Genomic DNA, 23,857 nt, shown 5'->3' on the forward strand with positions numbered 1-23,857 from the left:
CCTCCCAACACTCTTTGAACCTCTTTAGCTAGAGTTTATATGGAAGGTACGTTAAGCATGAATGATTAAATCATTAGCCATTGGTGACTGCCTGACCTCCAGCCCCTGTCTCTCTCTGGAGGTCCAGAAGTGGGGCTGAAAGTTCCAACCCTCTAATCACATGGTTGGTTCCCCTGGCTGAACCAGCCTCTGCTCTTAGAGGGTTTCCAAAAACCACCTCATTAACATAAAATCAGGTGGGGTTGAAGGGATTTGTTATGAATAAGAAAAAAAATGCTCCTTTCACCTTACTGCTCTGGAGCTATTTTAGAAGGGACTGGGGACAGAAACCAAATATTGTAACAAAATATGCCCCCATCATTCTTAACAGTATAGAAATTACAAGAGTTTTAGGAACTATGTGCCAGAGACTGAATATGTATTTTTTATTATGTCACAATCCCTAATACACAAAGAACACTTAAAGAATAATAAGAAAAATACAACCTAAAAAAGGAGCAAATATATTAACAAAAAATTTACAAAGAAGAATTGATAATTTTCAACAAATGCATGAAAGGTTACCCAACCTCAGTTTTAATTAGGAAAGTGCAGTTTATAACAAAAGATTGTTTTTAACTATCTAATTAGCAGGAAGTTTCAAAATTGATAACATTTAGATTTGTGAGAATATGAACTTTTTATACATCATTGATGGAATTACCAATTGGTACAAAAGTTCTGGAGGATAATTTGGCCATATCTACAATAAAATGAAAAGTTGTAAATACAGTAAATTACATTATGTAATTGTTGTCATTCTAAAAAGCAATTCTTCAATGACAAGAGTATGCGATGGTTGTATTGGTATATTTTGTTACATAAACATGGAATTATGTGTTAGTATATTTGGCTTTGAAAACTCATAGATTCCTTGTGACTTATGAACTTCCCTGCCTTCCAGACCTTGACCTGACTTGTGTTTAGTCCCTTCACTTCTCTGTGCACTTTGTTTTAGGATTTCATGGAATATCTTGTTGTTTTTTTTTTTTTTAAAAAAAGAAAATATCTTAGAGGTTTTGGCAAATACCTTTTCTGTCTTCTGAGATTCTTAATCTAATTTGGTTTCTGTACATTAGTGTATATAATTCAGTGGCAAGAACATTATCTGAAATGCGGCCATCCTCTGGCATTTTTAGGATGCAGTGATGATTCTCAGTTTCAACTCAGGGTCTTTGATTTGGTTCCAGCTGCCTTTCTTTCTTTCTGTGTGCTCGAACCCAAGTTTTCATGTTCTAATTCAGATGTCCCTGTGAACTTACTCTCCAGATCATTGCTTTACACTGCTGATCTTTTTATTTACACATTTAGTCTTTGCCTCTAGCTGATAGTTACTTTGAAAGAAGGAATCTTCTACACTATCTGGATTTCTAACACTGGAGTCTTTGAATTTGATTTGATTAGTATATCATGAGAAAAAACCATCTTTTTAAAAAGCATTGATTTTATTGTTTGGTTGTATGGCTTATATTGTCACAGAAAGGAAATTAATTGGATTAAGTTGATTGATTGACTCTTTATTCAGCCATATATTGTGTTTAAATTTTTGGCAGTTTGATTTGTTCTTGATTTTTACAGTTAAATTGACATTTATTCTATTTTTCTTGGTGTCTTCTTTCAGTCCTTTAAGGTAGACACTTCTTTCCTTTGTAGTCAGTGATTTCTTTCATTAATCTCACCCCTCCTTCCCAAACCCACTAATAACCCAATTAAAAACTGCTCAGGTGTGAAATGAGTAGAGCACTTTGATCTGAGTATACCCATTAAGTGCAAACTGAGGACTGGCTGATACCATCGTATGTTTGGTGTTTTCTGAGCTTCTCTTGCTTTAGTTTGACTAGTTTCTCTTCCCTTCCCCTACCCCCTCTCTTTCTCTTGGTACCTCATCCCATTTCCCCCTCTTTTTTCTCTTCAACTGCTCACAGTTAAGTGACTGATATTTTATGATTCTTGGATGATTTCATGCTTCCTCTTAAAAGTAGAGCCATTAAATGACTCAAGGCTCATGATTGGTTTCAGAAGTCAAGTTGGGATTTTTCAGACTTGGTCTCAGGTGGTGACTGTTGGATTATGAACTAGTGAAATAATTAACTATCATTTAGGTTGAGAATATATTGTAATGCTTCTTATTTTGACATTAAGTGCCCTTTGAAAACAAAAGCTTAAAAGTTGACTTGTCCGTTGCTTTCCTCCTTGACATATTTTGATACTTCATGAATTTAGCCATAAATAAAAAAGCAACAAATACCATTCACTTAGCAAAGTTTGGCAAATGCAACTGAAGGGAAAAAGTCAATAGATTGTGTTAAGTTGAATGATTTCTCAGTCCTGTATTTTCAACAATGTGTTGAAAATGATAAATGATTTTATAAAGCATTTACAAGCATAGCCTTCTCTTTTTTTTATCATTCATAGTATTTCAATACATGTGGGACTTATGTGTCTGAAAAAGTTGTCTTACAATAATTTGAAAATATACTTATTCAAATGCTTTTCACGTTGTTCCACTTTTTAAAATAATATATTTTAATACAAGCCATTCATATCCTGTTTGAACCAATGTTCTTTTTAAAGATCTGGACATAATCCAAAAAGAATATCTTCAATTTCACAGTATTATGCTAGCCATTAATAATATTACTCAATAAACAGGGCTTTTGTGAATTATATTACAGCCATTTGGCAAACAGATGAAAACGTAAGCCTTGAGAATATGCCAGTTCTTGGCAATTGTCAGTCCCATGAGAAAGTGTTTTTAGCGGAAGTGGAAATGAATGAAGCCAGGAGAAAAGAAGAAAATGGTGAATGCAGAAACAAGTTCATACATGAAGCCATTCTAGAGAATTTTCTGTATGAAACAGTCATCAGCTGTGTATAAAGTTGGTGTTACAAACTGGCGGTTGTTGGGCAGAAACAGTGTTTAAAAGGTTTTTATTTAATTTTTCTCTCTCTCTTTAAAATCTCTGGCTTCTGTTAAGTAGAAAGTAGTCCAACACTGTGCCCATGTTCCCCCTTGGCAATAACAGGATAACTCAGGATAGTAATTATCCTCTTTAGAGAATTATTACTTTTCATTTGCTGTCATATTTACTACTGTCCTTAACTTTACATCTGGGTGGCCTCATGTCTGTTAACTACCTGGCCTACGGAGACCTTTAAGCTTCTGAACCCCACAAAGTGAACTGTATTAACAGACTGAGACTTCCCAGAAGCTGGAAGATGTGATTAGTTATTCTGGGCAGAGCAAGATCAACAGTCTATTTCATAGTTCCTGTTTCTTTAGTCCATTCATAAAAATTTAAAAAAAACTAACAAATAATAAAAACCTACTCAATCTATTACCAAAGACCCCACTAATTCTAAGATGATTTAAGGCCCACTTACTTCTTAAGTGTTCAATTATATTTTGTGAAACTTAAGACATGTACCTTGGGGAGGCTCACTGACTCTCCTCAGTGCTACTGGACTAGGAACTTTGACACATTTTGATATTGTATTGGCAATTTTAAGGTTTTCACTTTAATGTATTATGCATGCTGTAAATAATAATGGCATATTTCATTAATAGAGAATAATTTTCTAGTACTTGTCACCCCAAATGACTGACGCAGTGAATAATTAATTTACTGGGTCCATTTTAGGATGAATCTACGGCAAAACAAATCCCAGCAGACTAGATAACTTTTGAACAGAGTTGAATATTTTAAAGTAGGTTTCAAGATTACATGGCATTGAACTTGCATGAATCATAGGATTGTTTGATACTGTTTTTCAATGATTAATTTTATTTGGATAATCATAATTACTGTTACTTGTATATGTATTTTTAATTTTAAGTAATTTTAAAATTTTGATAAAAGTATAAATTCATATATAGGAGTAAGAAATAATACAAAGAGATTTCTTTTTCCCTTTACCAAATTTGAACATCTTGCAAAACTACTCTTTTTTCCTTTTTAAATCAACTTTCTTGAAGTGAATTGAAAAATGTATACTTTGAGGTTTGGCAAATGTATACCCTTGTGTAACAACTACTCTGATGAAGATATAGAATGTTTTCCTCTCCTCAGGTTCACTCTTGTGTTCCTTTGTAGACAATGCATCCCCACAACGACCAATCTCAGGAAACTGCCAATCTGTTCTGTGTCACTATAGCTTAGTTTTGCCTGTTATAAAATTTCATATCATGGAGTTATGCAATGTGTATTATTTGGTAAATTGGCTTTTAAACACCCCCCGCCAATACTCCCTTGTACTTCTTAGATCATTTCCTAACTACTTGTGATAATTAACTTTATTGTAATGAAGTAGCTGGTTCACCCACTTAAGAAATCCATTATAAGTATCAGAAAATGTGTTAAGTTCATTGCTGCGGAATACAACCTGGGAACTGGAAGCTCACGAATGTATATTATATGTCAGTTAAAATGGTAGCCTGGCTACAATATACCTATTACTTCTTTCCTGCCCTTATCTAGTACTTTGTTTACCTGTTCTAAGAGTTCAAGTTTTGATAGAGTCTCGTTTTAAGTAAAGTGCTTTCAGCTGAAGCTTGCATCCTTACGATTTTTCATTTTCTTTTAACAGTTATGTTCACCTTTCAAGGGCTGTAGGCCAAGAATGATGCAATGAGCAGTGCCTCCGCCAAGCACTGGCACTTTGTTGGCTACTTAACTATTCTTTCATCATTTTGTGACATCATTATCTGCAAGGGTGGCCAAGCATTCACAGAGCAATTTATTAGTAACCATGAATACTTCTCTTATTCTTTGGCTCTGACTTGTGACCCTTTTATAACATTAATCATGGATTTTATGAATTAACTAAACTCAAACTATCAGTACGCATTTTGTTAGTATTATAAATAGCAGAGCCAGCTTAAAACATTTTATATAATAAGCCTTTCTGCCATTCAATAATTTGAGTGGTGCCAACGTCACACTCTACAATGCTTTTTATGTAAATGGATGTTTCCTGTTATTTTTGAGAGTGTATTCCTCTAGAGCACTGAAGTTCAGAGGTATGACTCATCGTGACTAACTTCTGTCATATTTTTATTCCACACTGAGCTTGACCACAACTTTTGTTTCTGTTCGCTCACAGAAACTTTTACTCTGAGTGTATTTCATTTTATTTTACAATTTTTGTAACACTAGTGAATTTACTTTTATGTAACTAGCATTCAGGCAGTTCACATTATAGAATCTACATTAGATGTACATTTAATGAGTCAAAGTCAAGAATTTCATTTCCTATCTGACACATAGATGATATTATTAATCTTTGAAAAAAATACTTAAACTAGTTATTTCCCTGCATAGGTCTGTGCATAAATGCCTTTAAAATGTAAATTAAAAACATGAAAAAGAGGTTGAGGACAAGGGGATAGATTGAGATGGCTTTATAGAAGAAGCAAACAGAGATAATGAAAATATAAAAATAGTAAAATAAGATACTTAAAGGGTAAAGAATTGTCCAGAGTTGAGGAATGACATGGTTCTCCTGAACCCTAAGTAGCCTATGAATTAAAAAAAAATTTATAGCTCAGATATAATGAGTCTGAAAATCACCAGAGACCAAGAGCAGATCCTAAAGGTAGCCAGAGAGAAAAAGACAAATCATTTACAGATATGAATGTATAAGAAATTGTGACATTGGAGATCTCAACCCACAGTAGAAGCCAGAATACAGTGGAACAGTATCTCTGAAGTGCAAAGAGGAAGTAACCAACAAACCTAGAATTGTATCTGTAGCTAGACTATCAATTAACAGCAAGGGAGGAAAAAAATACATTTTCTGTCTAACAAAAATTTATCAACTTTACCAGTAGACTCACTAAAAGAATTCCTAGAAGATATACTTCATAAAGAAATATAGTGATCCCAGAAAAGAGGCATGATGTATAAGAAGGAATTGTGAGCAAATATATCAGCATATATATATTAGCTGTACTAAATAATAATATTATTTAATAATATAGTTAATAAATGTAAACTGTATTAATAATAGCACAACATATTGGGGAGTATAAAAATAGCAAGATGTTGCTAAAGTGGACATTAAAAATACTATCAAAGGAAAGGAAATTACCCAACTCCAGCCCCCCGTGGTCATCCTGTTGCACCTAAGGGGTCAGATGGAGGAACTGACACACACTCATTGAAAGACTGAGACTGTAGAACACTTCCCCACCACTCACAACTTACCACCATGTCACTAAAGGCATATTTTTCTGGAGTTCCTTTTACATCATGTCCAGCTTTTTTAAAAAATTAAAAGGCGTACTAAAGGACAAAAAATATGGTTGAAAGAGAACAAATGTCAGACCCAGGTGCAGATATGGCAGAAATGTTGGACTTATCAGATTTAGAGCTTAAAAAAACTGATTAATATGCTACAGGTTCTCACAGGAAAATGATATAGAATGAAAATGCAAGAACAAATGAATGATGTAAACAGAAAGATGGAAATTCTAAAAAAAAAAAAATGCTAGAGATAAAAGATAATGCCACAGAAATGAAGAATGTCTTTGATAGATTCAGTAGGAGACCAGACATGGATAAAAAAAAAAAAAAATCTCTGAGTTTGAGGATATGTCAATAGAACCTTCCAAATCTGAAAAGCAGAGAGAAAAAAAAGACTTTAAAAATGAGCAAAATATCCAAGAACTGTGGGATAGTTATTAAAAGGCAATACATGCATAATGTAAATACCAGAAACAGAAGCAAAAGAATAGAGAAAAAAAAATATTTGAAGCTGTAATAACTGAGGATTTCCCAAATCAATGTCAGGCACCAAAACCACAATTCCAGGAAGCCAGAGAACACCAAGAGAAATAAACTCCAAGATATTACACCCAGGCATATCAGATTTAAACTGCAAGAAGTCAACGATTAAAAAAGTCTGAAAAGAGACCAGAAAGGAAACAAAAACAAAAACAAAAACAAGCAAAAAAACCCCACCATCACCACCTATCCTATACAGGAACAAAGATAGGAATTAATTCTGATATTTCAGAAACCAGGCAAGCAAGAAAAGCTAAATACCTCAAGTACTGAGAGACACAACCCACCAACCAAGAATTCTGTAAACAGCAAAATCACCCTTCAGAAGTGAAGAAGAAATCAAAACTTTCTCAAAAAAAAATTGAGGAAATTTGTTCCCAGAAATGTTGAAGTTCTTCACAGAGAAGGAAAATGATATAGATCAGAAGCTTGGATCTACTGAAAAAAAGGAAGTGCCTTAGAGAAGAAATAAGTGAAGCTAAAGCAAGAACATTTACTTTTCTTATTTTTAGTTGATCTGAAAGATGACAATTTGTTCATAATAGCACAATATACTTGATGATTATAGCTTATGTATTGGTGGATTGAATGGCAACAATGATACAAGGGACAGGAGGGAGGACCTAGGAGTGCTTCCTTAGTATCAGGTACTTAAACTATCCATAAAGTGGTGTAGTGTTTGAAAATGAACTTAGATTAGTTGTAAATTATTGTAACTTAGTTGTAAATATATATTACAAACTTTAGGGCGTCTAGTTTTTAAAAAAGCAAAAAAGGGATAATTGATATAAGAAAGGAGAGCAAATGGAATCATAGAAGATGATAAATTAAAATAACAAAAGGCAGAAAAAGAGTGGAAGACAAAAATAGAATCAAATAATGAGGGCAATGGATAGAAGATAGTAACAAATACAGTAGACATTACTCCAGACATCAGTAATTACTTTAAACATCAATGGTCTAAACATCAATTAAAAGACAGTGATTGCCAGAGGGTATAAAAAACATGACACGATTGAATGTTTACAAGAAACCCATGTTAAATATAAAGAAACATAGATTAAAGGAATGGAGAAATTTACATCATATTAACACTAATCAAAAGAACACTAGTGTGAACAGTGAAATACTCTTACAGAGCAGAATTAAGACTAGTGAAAATTATCAGTGATAAAAAGAGGCATTACATAACGGTAAAGGGGTCATTTCTACAAGGAGATGTAGCAATCCTTCATGTGTATGTGCCTAACAACCCAACATCAAAATGGAACTGGAAGGAGAAATAAACAAAGCCACTATCATTGAGACTTTAACACCCTTCTCTCAGAAATGGACAGATCCAGTAGGCAGGAAATCAGTAAGGAAAGTTGAATTCAAAATACTTTCAATTAACTCGTTATATTTGAACACCTTAGCCTGCTTTATCCAACAGTGTCAGAATACACATTCTTCTCAAGCTCACATGGAGCACTCACTAGATTAACCACATTTGGGGCAATAAAAGACACCTTAAACTTAAGAGAAGAAAGAATGTCTGCCCTCAGACCACATGGTTCCAAATATGGGCTGATACTTTATTAGTGTATATAGGGATAGACATTTTATTGGGTCTCAGGCTCCAACATGGGTTAGTATGATACTGATGCTAAGATCGTGAGATAGATACTTAAAATACAAGCACACATAAAGTTTAAAAACATAAGAAAGCTGGCTTAAGCTATATTAACATTAGGTAAAATAGACTTTAAAAAGTTTTATTAGGGATAAAGAGGTTCATTGTATAATGATAAAAAGTACAATTCTAAATCTACGTGCATCTCATAGCATAGTTTCAAAATATAGAGCAAAATTTGACAAAACTGGGAGGAGAAATTGACAAATCCACCATCAGTGTAGATAAGTTTAATATGTCTAGTAATTGATCAAATAAGCAACCCGTAAGTAAATAAATAAATAAAAACCTTAGTAATTGAGGATTAAACTAATTCAAAGCTTGAAGTAATAGATTCCTGTTTCCAACAATGAAAAAAACATACATTCTTGTCAAGATACCATGGAAAATGTATGAACATTGATCATGTTCTATTCAATAAACTTGGTCTCAACAAACTATGTAGAATTTGTAATCAGAACACATTGTAGGTATTGAGTAAATAGTTTGTGGTGAATGAATGCATTGAATTATTTCACTGTTATGTAAATTAGTCAGGAAAAATAGAATAAGGGAAAACAACTGCTAACTAAAATTATGAATCTTTTGTTAATCCAATAAAATTTTATTGAAGACTTTTTTTTTACATTTTCTTAAGTGTTGGTGGTAGGAATAGAGGAGTCAAGAGAAATAAATAAGTTAAATATTTGGCATGCTCAGGTTTTTAGCTGAGGGTATAGATCTTTACTTTGAACTCTATCAATGGAAGTAAGGAGGCTAGAAACACAATCAAACAAGGACAGCACAAAAAAATAAAATTTAAATATAATTCTCAATTGTAAACATAAGCCTAAAATTTTTAAAATAATGGCAAATCACATCTGGCTCTTTATAAAAAAGGAATAATACGTGGTAGCCAAATTGAGTTTCTCCCAGGAATGCAAGTGAAATTTAATATTAATAAATCCATTGATACAACTTACCACATTAACTCATGAAGGGAGGAAAAACATCATTTCAATAGATTTGGGGGAAAAAAACAGTTGATAATATTTAACACACATCTAGATACATATTTTCACCACACTCTGAAAAAGACTTCCTTAACCTGATAAAGAACCCATCTACAAATTCTAGAAACAACAGTGCACATACTGGTGCATCCACTAAAGCATTCCTTTTAAAGTCAGGATGAAACAAGATGGTCTGTTATTCAAAATGATAACTGAAGGATCTAGCCAGCTCAATATGATAACAGAAAGAAACACTTAAAGAATGGGAAAGAAGTAATTGAACCATCAACATCTGAAGACAAGATGATTTGGTCATAAAATAAAAAAAAAACCCTACAAATTATTAAATATTAATGATAGTTCAATAAGGTGGCTAGATATAGGATAGATTCATGGAAACTGATTGCGTTTTATATAACACAAAACAGGAAACTTTAAAAGAGATACGAATTATAGTAATATCCAAAGAAAAATCTACCTAGAGATGTGTATGGTAGAAACATTGTTCAAAAATATTTAAAAGACCTAAAGTAATGGGGAGCTACAACATGCTCATGTAGAGGAAGATTTAATATCACAAAAATGTAAGTTCTTCCCAATCATAATAAAAATTCAATCCAATTCCAGTAAAAATATTACAATGTTTTTTTCTGTGGCTTGACATACTGATTCTAATATAAGGATGATCAGAGGAGCAAAAATAATGGAAATAAGTTTGGAGAAGATAGTAGGTGGCAGGGTCTTGTCCTTCCCAATATCAAGGCCTACAAAGATAAATAACATTTTTCCCTTGGAAAATATAGTATGTCTGTATGACTTCTGGAGACATGAATCACAGACTAATAAAGGAAGAAACTGGTATATATAGTATTAAAATTAGAGAGTTCTAATTATTCAAAGTTTAAGAAAAAGAAAAACTTCATACTAGCAGATGATATTAGCAACAAAACACCTTAACAAAGGGTATTTTGAAATGGTACAAATTAACCGAAAAACATATCAAAAGAATTGAACAGATAATTCACAGAAGAGAGCAGAAGTGGCACCTTAAATGGTCAGTACACATATGAAAACACCTGCAACTTTACTGGTTATCAGTAAAGTAATCAAGACTATGAGGTAACGTTTTATACCCATCAGGCTGAGAGATTAAAAAAATCGAAAATTTCAGAAGCTGAGAAGGATGTGAATTATGTAAATGCAGACTCACATGCTACTCATGGGATGATGTCACCACTGGAAAAACAATTTACAAATATTTAAATGAAACACAGTAGTGGATGAATGAGCATAGCTATTGTATCCACATATCCAGACTTCTCAAAACAATTCAGTACACAAAGCTTGTTGTAGAATAATACATGAAGTGTATACCATTTATGTAAAATTTAAAACCATGTGGAACAATACTATGTTACAAGTAATACAAAAAATGTAAAGTGTGAATACCAAGAAACACTTGTGAATGTTATTGGTGGAGTAGAATGTATATGGTGGTTTTTTTTTTTTTTTTTTTTGGTTAGGTGAATAAAAGTGCCTTTGTTTCCTCTTTTATTTATAAATTTTGCATGTCAAATGTTTCAGTGTAATTTCCTAAAATATAATAATTTTATTTATTAATCTGTCAAGCACATACTATCTACATTAAGTATTCATGCTATTGCTAAAGACAGAGTGGAGGTGACTCTTCAGCATGGAATAACTGTTATCAAATTAATGATTATTGTGGACCTTTATTGTTCTAGTGTGAAGGTCGATCATTTGCTATCTTCATTTAACAAATATTTATGAAATACCTTCTGCATGTAGAGCATTATGCTAGAGTACAACCATAACATCTTGATTACAGATGCAAGTATTTGAAAATATAGAAGGACTTTCATTTATGTAATTCAAAAAAGACTCCCTGGCAGACACTAATTACTATAATGAAAATGACTTTAGTATAAACAAATGATTCAGGCTGACAATTTGTAATTAATGAATAATGTAAATACCATTGGCACTTTAAATCTTAAAAGGAAAAATTAAATACAGCTATACTAATGAAAGGGTTTTTAATTTACTAATCTAGTACTCAAGACTAACACTAGATAAAATTCCCAATATGAAATGGCTTTATATACAAAGAGCAACTCAAATGCATTTTTATGTCTACTCATTAAGTTTAGAGGAACCCTAAATACTAAAAGACAGAGCTAGTGGATTATGCTTCTTAACATATGAATCCATGTTTGTATTACATAATTTATTTGGAAGAGTTGCATGAAAAGAATATTTTAGTATAATCCATTTTTTTCACTATGTTTCTTTGTAAAATAAACAGTTTATCCTATACAAATGTATTCTCTATTCCAGGCCATATTTTGTGACATATCAATAGAGTTAAATTATGGATGGCATAAAAAAGAATCACTTTGGTTTGGCTAGTACCCACAAATGATCAAATCTTGAAGTCCTCCTTCTGGACTCTTGAGAGAATATTGTGTTATCTCTCGTGTGTCTTTTCTATTTAGTGCCCTGACCAAGTCACACAGTAAAAAGAGGAAGAGGGAATAAAAAAGGGCATACAAGCCAAGGGAAAAATCAAATATCAAACAATATCAGTGCTCAAAATTAATGAGTAAGACTCCAGGGCCCATCATCTAAGTGCTCCTGTTTGCTTCAACAACTAGTCATAGTTAGAGCATCTGTATTCACAAACCATATAGTCAGGAGCCCTGTTCTTAAAAGTACATAGACTGTCAGTTACATTTATACAGAGACGATGTGTAGAACTGAATCAGTTATCTGAGTAATTGTGCCGATAGTTCATTTTCGCAAGCATAGAGTTTGTTTCACACGTTATTAAAATTTGTTTCATTGGATGGTTTTCTAATCCTCCACTGCACTTTGCCTGTAGAACTACAGACAAGGCATTGCATGAATTAGAAAGTTTCTAAAAGTAGCCGCTACATACTAATAGTTGAATTGCCAGACAGGCTGTGTTGTGAAGTATTCACAATCATTGTATTGCCATCAGTATTGTCCAATGGTGTTGATAGTTGTTTAATTTATGCTGTTAATTTTCAGCTCCAAGAGAGCAGGTTACTACAATTTTTCTGTGGACACTTTAATCATATGAGAATTTGTAACTAGGAGAAAGATAATTGCTGAGAAAGGGATATGTCATTGAAGGATAAATACATGAGCATTTCTGTCTTCTCAATGGTGAAGCATAGTAATTGTTTTAGATTTGCTAATTAAGATTACATAGGAATCCACAGGTAAAATTTTGCAGGTAATATATTAAACCTTTTATGTTACTATTTAATTAAATACTGCATGTATTAAGGTACCATCCTGCAGCATGTCATAAATGCAAACAATCTGTTAGGTCCTTCACCCATGCATTCATGCATTTGTCAAACATATTGATCACTTAACATGTGCCAAGCATTCAGCCCTTTTCTGTCTAGATTCTCTCTGCAGTTGGAAGTTTTATCTCAACTTCCACACCCCCCAACCCAATCTATTATTGATAATAAATTAACAAGTTTGTGTAACAATACCTTTGTGACTGGAGCATTAGAGATACATAGGGAAACTTGTATTGGAAAAACAGTTACATGAGTACACCAAAGTTTTTATGTTTATTAAGATGTTTTCTCTATCTAGTAGACAAAAGAAATTACACTGAAACGGCATCATTTGAATTACAATTACTGCTACATCCAAAGGAAAGAGGAAGCTGTGAATAGAGCCTGAGGACAATTATTATTGTTAGAGATTTAGACTCTTAAAATTTCCAACATAGTGGTCTGGCTTCTATTGATGAGAAAGGAGCAATTTACAGACTTTCCCAAGATCTCTAAATCATTTAGGCCATTGGGGAATAGTTGAACAAATTACTTCTTTTAGCTCAGTAAGTAGGACTATGCTGACTAAGAAGTGAGCGTTTTATAATCTCTCACTCTGAAACAGATTGCCTTCTTCCCCTTCCCAAAGAGCCAGGGGCTGCCCACATACCTCTGGATTTTCTAGCGGGGGGGGGGGGAGGGGTGACTCCTGCTTTGAGTCTCCAGGGCTCTGCCAGCCAGTGGAGACTCTGAGCAGGAGGAGGTAATGATGGACATTCTAGCTGCAGGGAATCCACTCAACACCTCCCTCCCTCAGAGATGATTTTCTCTCCTTGGAGCACATATAGTATGAGGGTCAGGATCAAGGGTGTGTATCTATGGATGTTTGTGTCTATTTTTCTGCCCATCATTTATCTAAATTGAATGCCTGCGATGTGCTAGGCTTCTTCTAGGCTCTGGAAATACAGGGATGAATAAAAAGCAACACACATTGCTGTCCTTAGAAATGCTTACATTCTCGTTTAAGCTAGTTGACATTCTACTGGGTGATTTTAGAAAACTATGAAATTTTTTCCCTGTCTCTTGGTTTTCTCAGTGGTAATAGAGGTGATAGCAACTACTACTTCACAGGTTGCTGGAGAGCTGATGCGCACGGAGCACTTGGGCCTGCCACCCACTGTAGCCCCCTTACCTATTCTTACTACATGGAAAGCATTGCCTGGGTAAAGACATGTGTGGGCACTTTACTGTTGAGGGTAAACAGGGAAATACTTCTGTCTTGATTTCATTTTCTGTGCTGGAGCCAGGAATGAAGAAAATTAACTCACTGATAGAAGTGAGCTCTTGCTGTCCCAGCCGTCCGTTGATTAATTGACTCAGTCATGGATTCGTTTGTTCATTCATTCCTCACCCAGTAAACATTTGCTGAGCAGTTACAATGTTCCAGGCATTATGCTGGGATTCATTAGACCAGTAAAACCTGGTTCCTGCTGGAGGAAGCTCAGATGCTAATAAGGACAACAGATAAGCAAATGTACTATTGTAATATTATATGATAACTGCAGTGATTTAGGAAGTATAGACAAAATGCTTTTTTCTCTATAAATGCTCAAGAAAATAAGGCAGTACCCATAGTTGTCCTTTGTACCTCTGAAATTTTAGCCTGTATGGTATGTGCTAGACTTTAATAAAGGATTATTTCATTTATTTACCATAATTGGGGAATTAACTACTTCTTTATATATATTATATATATATATGAAATATATATGAAATATATATATGTATTTATTGAAGTATAATCATTTTACAATATTGTGTCAATTTCTGGTGCACAGCACAATGCTTCAGTCATACAGGAACATAAATATATTTGTTTTTATTTTCTTTTTCACCATAAGTTACTATAAGATATTGCATGTGGTTCCCTGCGCTATACAGTATAAACTTGTTTATATATTATATGTATACTAGTTAGTATCTGCAAATCTTGAACTCCCAGTTTATCGGTTCCTACCCCCTCCCCCCCCGTAATCGTAAGTTTGTAACTCCTTCTTGTAAGTTTTCCAGATGTGACATTTTAAAATGAACATTAAAACATTTTCAGTTTGTTTTGTGAAATCATTCAAAAACAAATTGTTCACTTCTTTGTTTTCGTAACCTGTAACTATTGAAGACAGGTGGTTTTTAATGATCATCATTATGAACTTGAGCTTCCAGAGGGCACTGAGTCCTTTGGTCTGTTGTGTCTGAACTCTTCTGTGAGTAACTTATAGGAAGATCCCAGCCGAGGTTCCCACTCTCCCATGGCCTCTATGTTTCTTTGGCTAAGAGGACATTTTCTTCCTTCCTTCTTTCAAAGATAATGGGCTTTTAAGACTCCTGAGTAAATGACTGAAGAACTAGGCTGTTGCTCTAGTTACATTTTTAAAAATGCAACTTTATGTACATTTGTACTTTCTGTTTAAATTTGGATCACAGTTGAAATAATGGATCACAATTGAGACTGATGGGCCTAGAGTTGATAAAAATGGTCTTGGACCTGTGGATTATCTTTGGATCTTTGCTGGTCTGTAATAGTAACAAAAGAACAGCATTCCAGTTTACTGTTCCAGAAGAGAGGAGTGTCGTTGTGTCATATTAATATATAATGTAGTAAAAATAAATTTCATCAGTGTCTTCTATAATCAATGATTGTTCTATGATTTTTCTACCAGAACATGTCAAAGTATCTGGCTGCAACTTAGTGAAGCTGATTAGTAGCCTTGAAGAAGCTATCAAAAGGAAAGCAGTTAAATGAATCAGTGATAAAGGTCCTCACCCTGATATAGCCATTGTCTAGTCTTATAATTTGAGCATCCAGGGACATATCAGGGGGAATCCAGTTGTTAAAGAAGAAACTGAAACATAATTGAAAGTGACAAATAATCAGCTGGAGACTGGGAAACATTAAGTAGAAAACCACTTGGTTCAGAAGCTTCAAGAAATATAGGATATACAAATATTATATATTTCTAGATTTTAAATGAAACTTTAAAGGTCACTGACAGAAAAGATAGAGATAATTGTCAGAATTTAAAAATTTTCTCATAATGCACTTAATTGCATTATTTTCTTTGTATTATTTAGTTCAGAGAAACAGAATTATAACATGAAAAATGTTAACAGTTTCATGAAATTTTATAATCAAAGAACAGCCTACAAAGTACCTTTCTCTTTTATCTGTCTTTGTAAACCACACGAAATGGTAGAAACACACTTCATCCTTAAGATCAGAGGCCCAAATATGTGTCACTGTGTCATTTTGTTGTGTATGGTTTAAATCAAATTTTCAAACAAATTTAAGCTGTCATCTCTCAAAATCCTTGCTTCTATATGTTAATCTCATTATTTTGAAAAATTTGTATCTCTTAAAAATCATATTCTGTTTACTGGTGGTTCAGATACTTTCAGCAAACATTATGCTCAGAAAGAGTTATTTTCTCTGTAGTGTCTTACTGATCTGTGTGTCATTTAAAAGGAGAACATTTTAGTTTTCTTACCTTTTCTTAGTGAACTGTTACATGCAAGTGATGTGTGATTTTCTTGTAACCATCCGTGCAGTTGCTTTTCATTTGCCCTCAATTTTTTAATGCATCAGCCATAACTGCACACTGTGGGAAGAAATCATGTTATAAAAAGTAAAAGTCATCTCCCTACCACCCATGGACAACCTTGGCAAATACTCTTGTCTATATCTTTTCAGATTTTTTTTATTATTGTTATTCTAAAATCTACATCATCTATCTCAGTCTTCTTAAAGTTGTATCTCTATATTTATATTTACAGATGAATCTACCTTTATCTAGAAAATAGGATTATACTCTACATATTACTGTGAACTTGGCTTTTAAATGGAACTGTTCTGTCAGTACTTACCTACATGTGTATTTATGAGTGTTCACACTATATTTCTTTGAAGGTGGTTGACATTTTAAAAATAATTTCCTTATCTTTGGGCGTCTATTTTGTATCCTTTACTTTCCTATTTTAAAGGCCATATTATTTAGAAAAAAAGTTTCTCAAATAGTTTTAAAAATGTACATTTCTAAATTCCTGGTGGAACTGTTGGATCCAATGGCACGTGCAGATAGTTGTCTTGATATGTGTGGACAAACTGTTCTCGTAGGGCTAATGTCTGTGCTAGCCCTTTCTACAAACTCTTGCTCCTTAGTATTATAATAATTTTCTCCAAGAAATTCCATTTGAGAGTTGAAAAATGACAGCTACGCTTTTTATAAAGAGATAAAATGTTACCAGTATTTCTGTAGGTTTTTTATTGTCCACGAAAAGAAAGCTGGCCATTTTCAATAACTACTTGATTAGACCCAAACCATTCCATTAGGTTACTGGCAAATTTCTCTTTGTTTTTAAATATTAGGAACCAGAATTATATATTTGGAACATTGATACAGTATTTAGTCCAGTGTAATTTACAAAAAGACTTCTTGGTAGTGGCTTCTAAGTTGACAGTAAGGATAAAATCTCAGATGAATTTTTTTAAGATCATAGTCTAAAGGCATAAACATTGTGTTCATAAGAATATTGAAGGATTGCTTCTGCTGGATTTGCTCCACTAACTCATGTAGGCAACATCCCAAACTCAAACAGCCGGCAGTTGCTTTGTAGAAGACAAACTGCATCTGTAATCAGTGTGACAGGACCACAGGTTGCATATCATCACTTCCACCAAGTTATGCAAGAGAGCATAACTTGAATAATATAACCACTGTCATTGGGAGAGCAAAGTCGTCAATAAGAATAATTTGAAATGAAGTCAAGAAAAAATAGGCTTCAGGCATTGTCTTGCTGCAAAATTTTGCCTTTGGCCAAAGTTTTGTAGCGGGGTAGAGATTTTTAAAAATTGGGAATGAGGTTAATTGCATGGCTAATTGACCTGGGGAAGAAAACTTAGTAACCGTATTTCTTTTCTCCAAAGCCAGGAGGTTGGAAAGCGAGTTTTCATCTATTCTTCCATTTATACAATTAGAATATATTAGGTGCTTTGTCCACTCTGTAGGCTGCATCCTCTAACTCAGATCGTGGACCAGTACATTTATGATTGCGAGGTCCCATATCAACAGTTACAGACAATATATTGCATAGGGACAGTCTTACATACTCTGATGTCACCTGAACTGGAGATCAACACCTTTGTTGGATTTTTACCCTACTTGTCTGCCTGATTCCTCCTCCTCCATCTTGTAACTGTCAGATTTTGAATGTGTAATTTGTGCCAGGCTTTGTACTGGGCATTATTTAAATAATACCACTTATCCTCAGATAACTTTGAGTCAATAATAATGAAGGCATTATGTTACATTGCCTTCCTTTTAGAGATGAAGAAACTGAGATTACAAAGAGGAAAGTAGACTCACAGACTTACTGTTCAATGATATTTTGCATATTACTTAACCTGTTTAATTCCCAGTTGTGAATCTAACAATAAAATAGTGGACAATAGTTACTGAGAGCTTACTATGTGACAGACATTCAGCCATGTCCTTTACAACATCCTGATGAGACAGGAAATAGTACCCCCGTGTTAGATGAGAAAAATAAGGCTTAAAGAGATAGAATTAATTATGCAAGAGCACAGGGCTAGCAAATCAAGGGAGAGAAGTTAGATGTGGGATACTGTATGACCCAAAGCCTAGAAGATTAATGAAATAATTCATTTGAAATGCTTACCATGGTGCTGAGATCCACAAGGTACATAGTTCACGTTCTTCCTCTCCGTTAGCAGCAGCGCCCATAATTGAACAAAGATGTCTGACTTCAGCCTATGCCTGAGCTCTACCTTTTAATTATAGGAAATAAAATTGATTTACAAATGATTATCGCTGATGAGAGAAAACTTAAAAAAGAGGTCAATTTCACCACTTTTAATTTTTTTTTTTTGGTCAGAGGCCCATAGTTGATAACAGTCTAATGATTGCTACATATCTTTTCTTTCACAAAATGAGTTTCTTTTTATATTTATAGGTGGTTTTTTTGCAAATCATCAAATACCATGCAATTGTGAACACTTTACATGAACATTACCCTGTGTATTCATCGTTCCTATTGTACCCCTCTCTAAACTTTTTCAAGAATGACTTTCTTTGGAAATTAATATGATTAGGTAGGAGTTTTCAGTTAACAGTTTAGCAACTGTCTATTAATCTCCTACTGTGAGAATGACACAGGAGTATAAAAATCAGTAACTTGCATTTCCTGAAAGACACATGTAAGCAAACCAGTCATTTGAGTTCAAAGTGATGGGAGCAGGGTCAGGGTATTAACAGAGTCCTGTGGGAGGAGAACAGAGGGGCAGCTGTGTGCCCAAAGGGTTAGAAATCATTCTGGAGAGAAAGACGCTTCATCATCCCAAGACAAATGTGATACTGGTTTTTTTAAATTTACCCAAATATGAGTGCATATTTTATCAATTATTAAACTGTAGCCTTATCTGATGTGAAAATTGTAACTTAATATTCACACTTTCATTCTCTTCTCTTTGTCTTTTTTCTTCTCTCCTCAGCTAGGTAGGGAAACAATGTGCTTTCATGCTAAACATCTCAGAATATCATAAAAACAACAGCACATTGGACAGTTAAATTCTTATATTTTTTTCTTTTCACCTTTAAAAATATTAAGGGAAGAAATTGTTCAACTCTGAACTAGTAGGGCAAAATAAATAGTGGAAAAATGCTTTTGACTACAGTTCTTCCAATAATAATTATGAAATATGTCAAAAGTTCTGAAATATTAGATATTTATTGCAGAGAAAGAATGATCTTTGTCGTCTAAAATATCAAAATAGTTTTTAATGATGTTAATAAAACTGAAGGACCTTTATTAGTAGATAGGGAGATTTTTGACACTTTATTTTACGTGATTGGCTCTTCTGATTCATAATTTAAACAGGTAACTCTAGTGAGTCTTTGCTCTGATAGCTGAAACTTCCTGTATTTGCTTGTCTTTCCAATCCTGGGGGTAGCTGTTTGCCCTGTGTCCCCAGTTGATCTTTCAGTGTGTTCAGTTTATTCTTTGTTATGATGAGGTGGCAACTCCGAGGTCTTTATTTGTGGCACCAGAACACAGAAGTCAAGTTTTGAATGTTTTGACAAAAAAATTGAAGATTGTGGGACAATCATAACTTTTCCCATTGGTGATTAAGATCACTCTACGCGGTTTCAGTTTGCATTGTCACTTTTACAACTTGGCAGCTACCGTGCCTGTAATATGTTAATTTCTGATGTTTAAAACATTTTCCAAAATGAAGTAGTTGTTGGCTTTTTTCTCTTTGATACTAGCTTTCCATCTAGTGAAAGTGCCTGATATGTAAATTTAAAAAATCACAGCTTTTTACCTTTTATTGTTGTGATATTACTTTATTCTAGTGTGATCGCTGCTTGCCTCTTTATAATGACAAGCCTTTCCGCCAAAGTGATCAAGTTCACGCTTTCCATTGTAAACCATGTGAATGCAACAGCCACTCTAGAAGCTGCCACTACAATGTCTCTGTGGACCCATTTCCACTTGAGCACCACAGAGGGGGTGGAGGAGTTTGTGATGACTGCAAGCACAACACTGCAGGTAACTGGCAGTTAACACAAATGTCAAAGGCTGACTTGGCCTTGAAACCCATGTGCATCTATAGATAATGCATATTATTTTAAATTGTTTTACTGTCTTATTTAAGAAAGGGCTTTCATGCCATTAAGTTTGAAAACCCCACTAGTTTACCAAATCTTCATAATTCCAAATAATTAGGAAGTTTTCAGAAATAACACTCTAGTCTTAGACTATCTCTTTTCAGGAAAATTTTTTACAAGTTCACACCATTTGATTAAACCATGAATATATTTTGGATAAATGTATTATTTTGAATATATGTATCCATAAAATAAGTTTCCTTGGTGACCCTCATCTTTCATTACGTCTGGGTTCTCCTGCAGAGATGTTTACATTCATTCAGATTTGTCCTGGACTCTGATAATCTGGGAGTGCTTTTCAAAAAAAAAGTTCATTCATGTAGAAAATAATTATTAACCTTGTTCTAAAACCATCCAGTTTATTAACTAGTCACTGAAAATTACTGTTTTCTGAGAGGCTGATATGTTAAAAGCAGAAATAGACAATGTCTGAATTTGTAAAATACAATGGCCCAAGTCTGATGGGTTTGAAAATGTGCGAAGCATGAATAAATTTATTAGATTATTATTGATAACCTAAAATATAAAAAGACCTTGGCTAGGTGCTGGGAATATAAAGATTAACAAGATAAGAAATTCTCCTCCCTTTGTGTGGATTATTATATGGTGGTAAAGGCACATTATTAAAGGAACAATTACAAAGTTGTCTGATGAGTTCTAAGATAGGGAAGTATAGTAGGAGATAACCAGGCGAAGGAGTAAGGTGGGGAGGGTTGTTAGGGAGATGAGCAAAGTTTTCCAGTAAGAGAAACAATTGAGCAATGGCCTGGAGGAGAGAGAAACATGGCGTCCTTGAAGAACTGACAGAAGTGCAAGTGACTGATGATAAGACAAGGAACTAAGAAGGAAGGCAGGACCCAGATACTAGAGGACCCTATAAACCGTGATAAAGCGATTGGCTTCTAGCCTTAGGTTAATGAGATGTCACTTAAGGGTTTCACATAGGAGAGGGGCATAATAAATATTGTGTTTTTAAAAGACCTGTCTGGTTGTACAATGGAGAATGGATTGGAGACTGTCAAAAGTGGTTTGGAAAACTGATTAGTGGGATATTGCAGTAGTTTAGATGAGAAATAATGCTGGAAGACATTGCAGGTGGTATGGATAGAGGTAAATGGATCCAATAGATAGTTAGGGTGAAAAGTGGCAACATTTCCTGAGCCAGCTATGGGGTGTAGGTAAAGGAAGGAAGAGTCAAGATCTATGTCTGACTTTCCAGTTTGTATGACAGGGTCAACATTGGAGCCAGCCGTTGAGATGGGAAACACAGGAGGGTCATACTTAGGGAGAAGATGGCAAGTTCTGGTTTGCACAAGCTCACTGTATGTTTCCAAGAAACACAGGAGAAATTCTGTTTGCGGCAGTCAGAAACAGAGCTCTGAAGCTCCTTTCTTAAAGAAGCTTTCCGTGGTGCTTTGGAGAAGATCAGTCTAATCTGTATACTTTAGTAGCACCTGATGCTTATCATAGTTTGTAAGTGTGTATTTATTCCTGTAATGACTTAACTAGGACTCATCTTACCTGCTAGGCTGTAAGAGAGCTCTGTGAAAGGGCGCAGTGTGTGTTCTGTTCACTACTGTATTCCTCAGCATTTAGCACGTTGTTTGGAACATGGTAATCACTCAATAAATATTCATTGAGTGATAAATAAAGGAGAGATTTCTAGATTGGAGATATAAATTTGGGAGTCATCAGCATATCTAAATGGAAATACTCTTGAAATATTATAAATCCATTTAATTTTTAATTAGTCCATAGTCAATATCCATAAGAATGTGTTTTTCACTTGATTAAGTTATTTTCATAGCCTTCTAATATTGGACCAATTTGAGCAATATTTGAGCAAGAGTGCATAATGTTTAAAGGGAGAGTTGATAGCTGTGAATTTTATTTCAGCTTATTTCATTGGTCTTAAATGCTACTCACATTTACTTTAGAAACTCCTTGTAGTTTAGATTGTTTTCTTATATAAAATGGAAAGGGGAGTTTTCTGAATAATAAATTGTAAGCACTAGGAATTATCTCACATTTCTAATCTGTCAAGATATTCTAATATTTAATGTGAAATTTATTTAGTATATCCTAATATAATAAATTGCTATTTTAATATTTGAAATGAAAAATAATGACCATAAGCACTAACAGAAACATTTGCTTTTAATCACATTAACTATAATTAACAATAATAATTAATAAATTATATTAAGGGCAGTCTTCTATTTTACAAGATTTAGTTCTGGAAAAATATTTTAATATGATATACCTATTTGCTTCCAACTATATATATCTGTCATCTACCACACATACAGAAATTTCTCATATTTGATTTCAGTTAAGTGCCTGGTCCTAGAAATAAAAAGTTTTAAGTTTAGAAATGAACTCTTTCAAAATGTATGGGCCCTTCCAAAGCACAGCTTTTTAGAAGTGTGGTGTTACATAACAGATGGGAGTGTAATGAAGTAAAGCACAGTTTGTAACAGGTTCATTGTTTCATATGCTCTGGATCACTAAATTGGCAGGTAGAGATGAAAGGTGCATTAAAATGGACGTCCCGAAAATTATAGAATTCCCTCAAAGGAATACAGTCTTTAATTTTGAATTATGCAGCTGATTTTAATGAATTGGAAGTCTCAATGCATAACCTTTCCCTGATGCAGGAAAGAACTGTGAGCTGTGTAAGGATTACTTTTTCCGACAAGTTGGTGCAGATCCTTCAGCCATAGATGTTTGCAAACCCTGTGACTGTGATGAAGTTGGCACTAGAAACAGTAGCCTTCTTTGTGATCAGGTGAGTTCTCACTATTGAAGGTAAAGAATTGCTCTCTTTCCGAAACTAATTTAGGGGATATTCTAGCAGTGAAATTGAGGACTATATCAGAGAGTCCTCTGTGTGTGTTTGCATTTCAAAGCAATGGCTGCTTTAGGGGTGTCCCTGGGCAATTTTTAATATGAACATAAGGTAGTTCTTTGTATATGAGAAAGACTTATTTTATTTTTAATTTTGCAACTGTCAAAAAAGATTGGGAGGTAGGGGGTTCCAAGTAAACAAGGAGGTAAATTAAGTATGTGTCTTGGAATTATTGGTTAATTAATATTAATAAGGAATATTAAGTAAACAAGAACAGTTTTCTTCCCAAATTCTATAGAAGATAGTATATAGCAAAGGTAACTTGCACATAAATCCAAATGAAAATTATGACAGCTTTGTTCTAAGTTTATTTTAACCTTTTGTCTAACAGTAGAATGGATTTTTATAACTTCGTACATTTTCATTACCAACATCACAAATACT

At 33.9% G+C, this 23,857-nt stretch overlaps 1 protein-coding gene across 1 annotated transcript in view; it reads left to right on the top strand.

Moving 5' to 3' along the window:
* Positions 1 to 23,857, top strand: part of LOC135318770 (usherin-like) — a 228,910-nt gene that overhangs the window by 112,877 nt on the left and 92,176 nt on the right. Inside the window, exons 10-11 of the mRNA XM_064477010.1 lie at positions 20,251 to 20,446; positions 23,223 to 23,353. Of these exons, the coding sequence (XP_064333080.1) occupies positions 20,251 to 20,446; positions 23,223 to 23,353 (327 nt within the window). The remainder of the gene's footprint in view (positions 1 to 20,250; positions 20,447 to 23,222; positions 23,354 to 23,857) is intronic.

This window comes from Camelus dromedarius, chromosome 21 (assembly GCF_036321535.1).
Source record: "Camelus dromedarius isolate mCamDro1 chromosome 21, mCamDro1.pat, whole genome shotgun sequence".
Taxonomy (NCBI): domain Eukaryota; kingdom Metazoa; phylum Chordata; class Mammalia; order Artiodactyla; family Camelidae; genus Camelus; species Camelus dromedarius.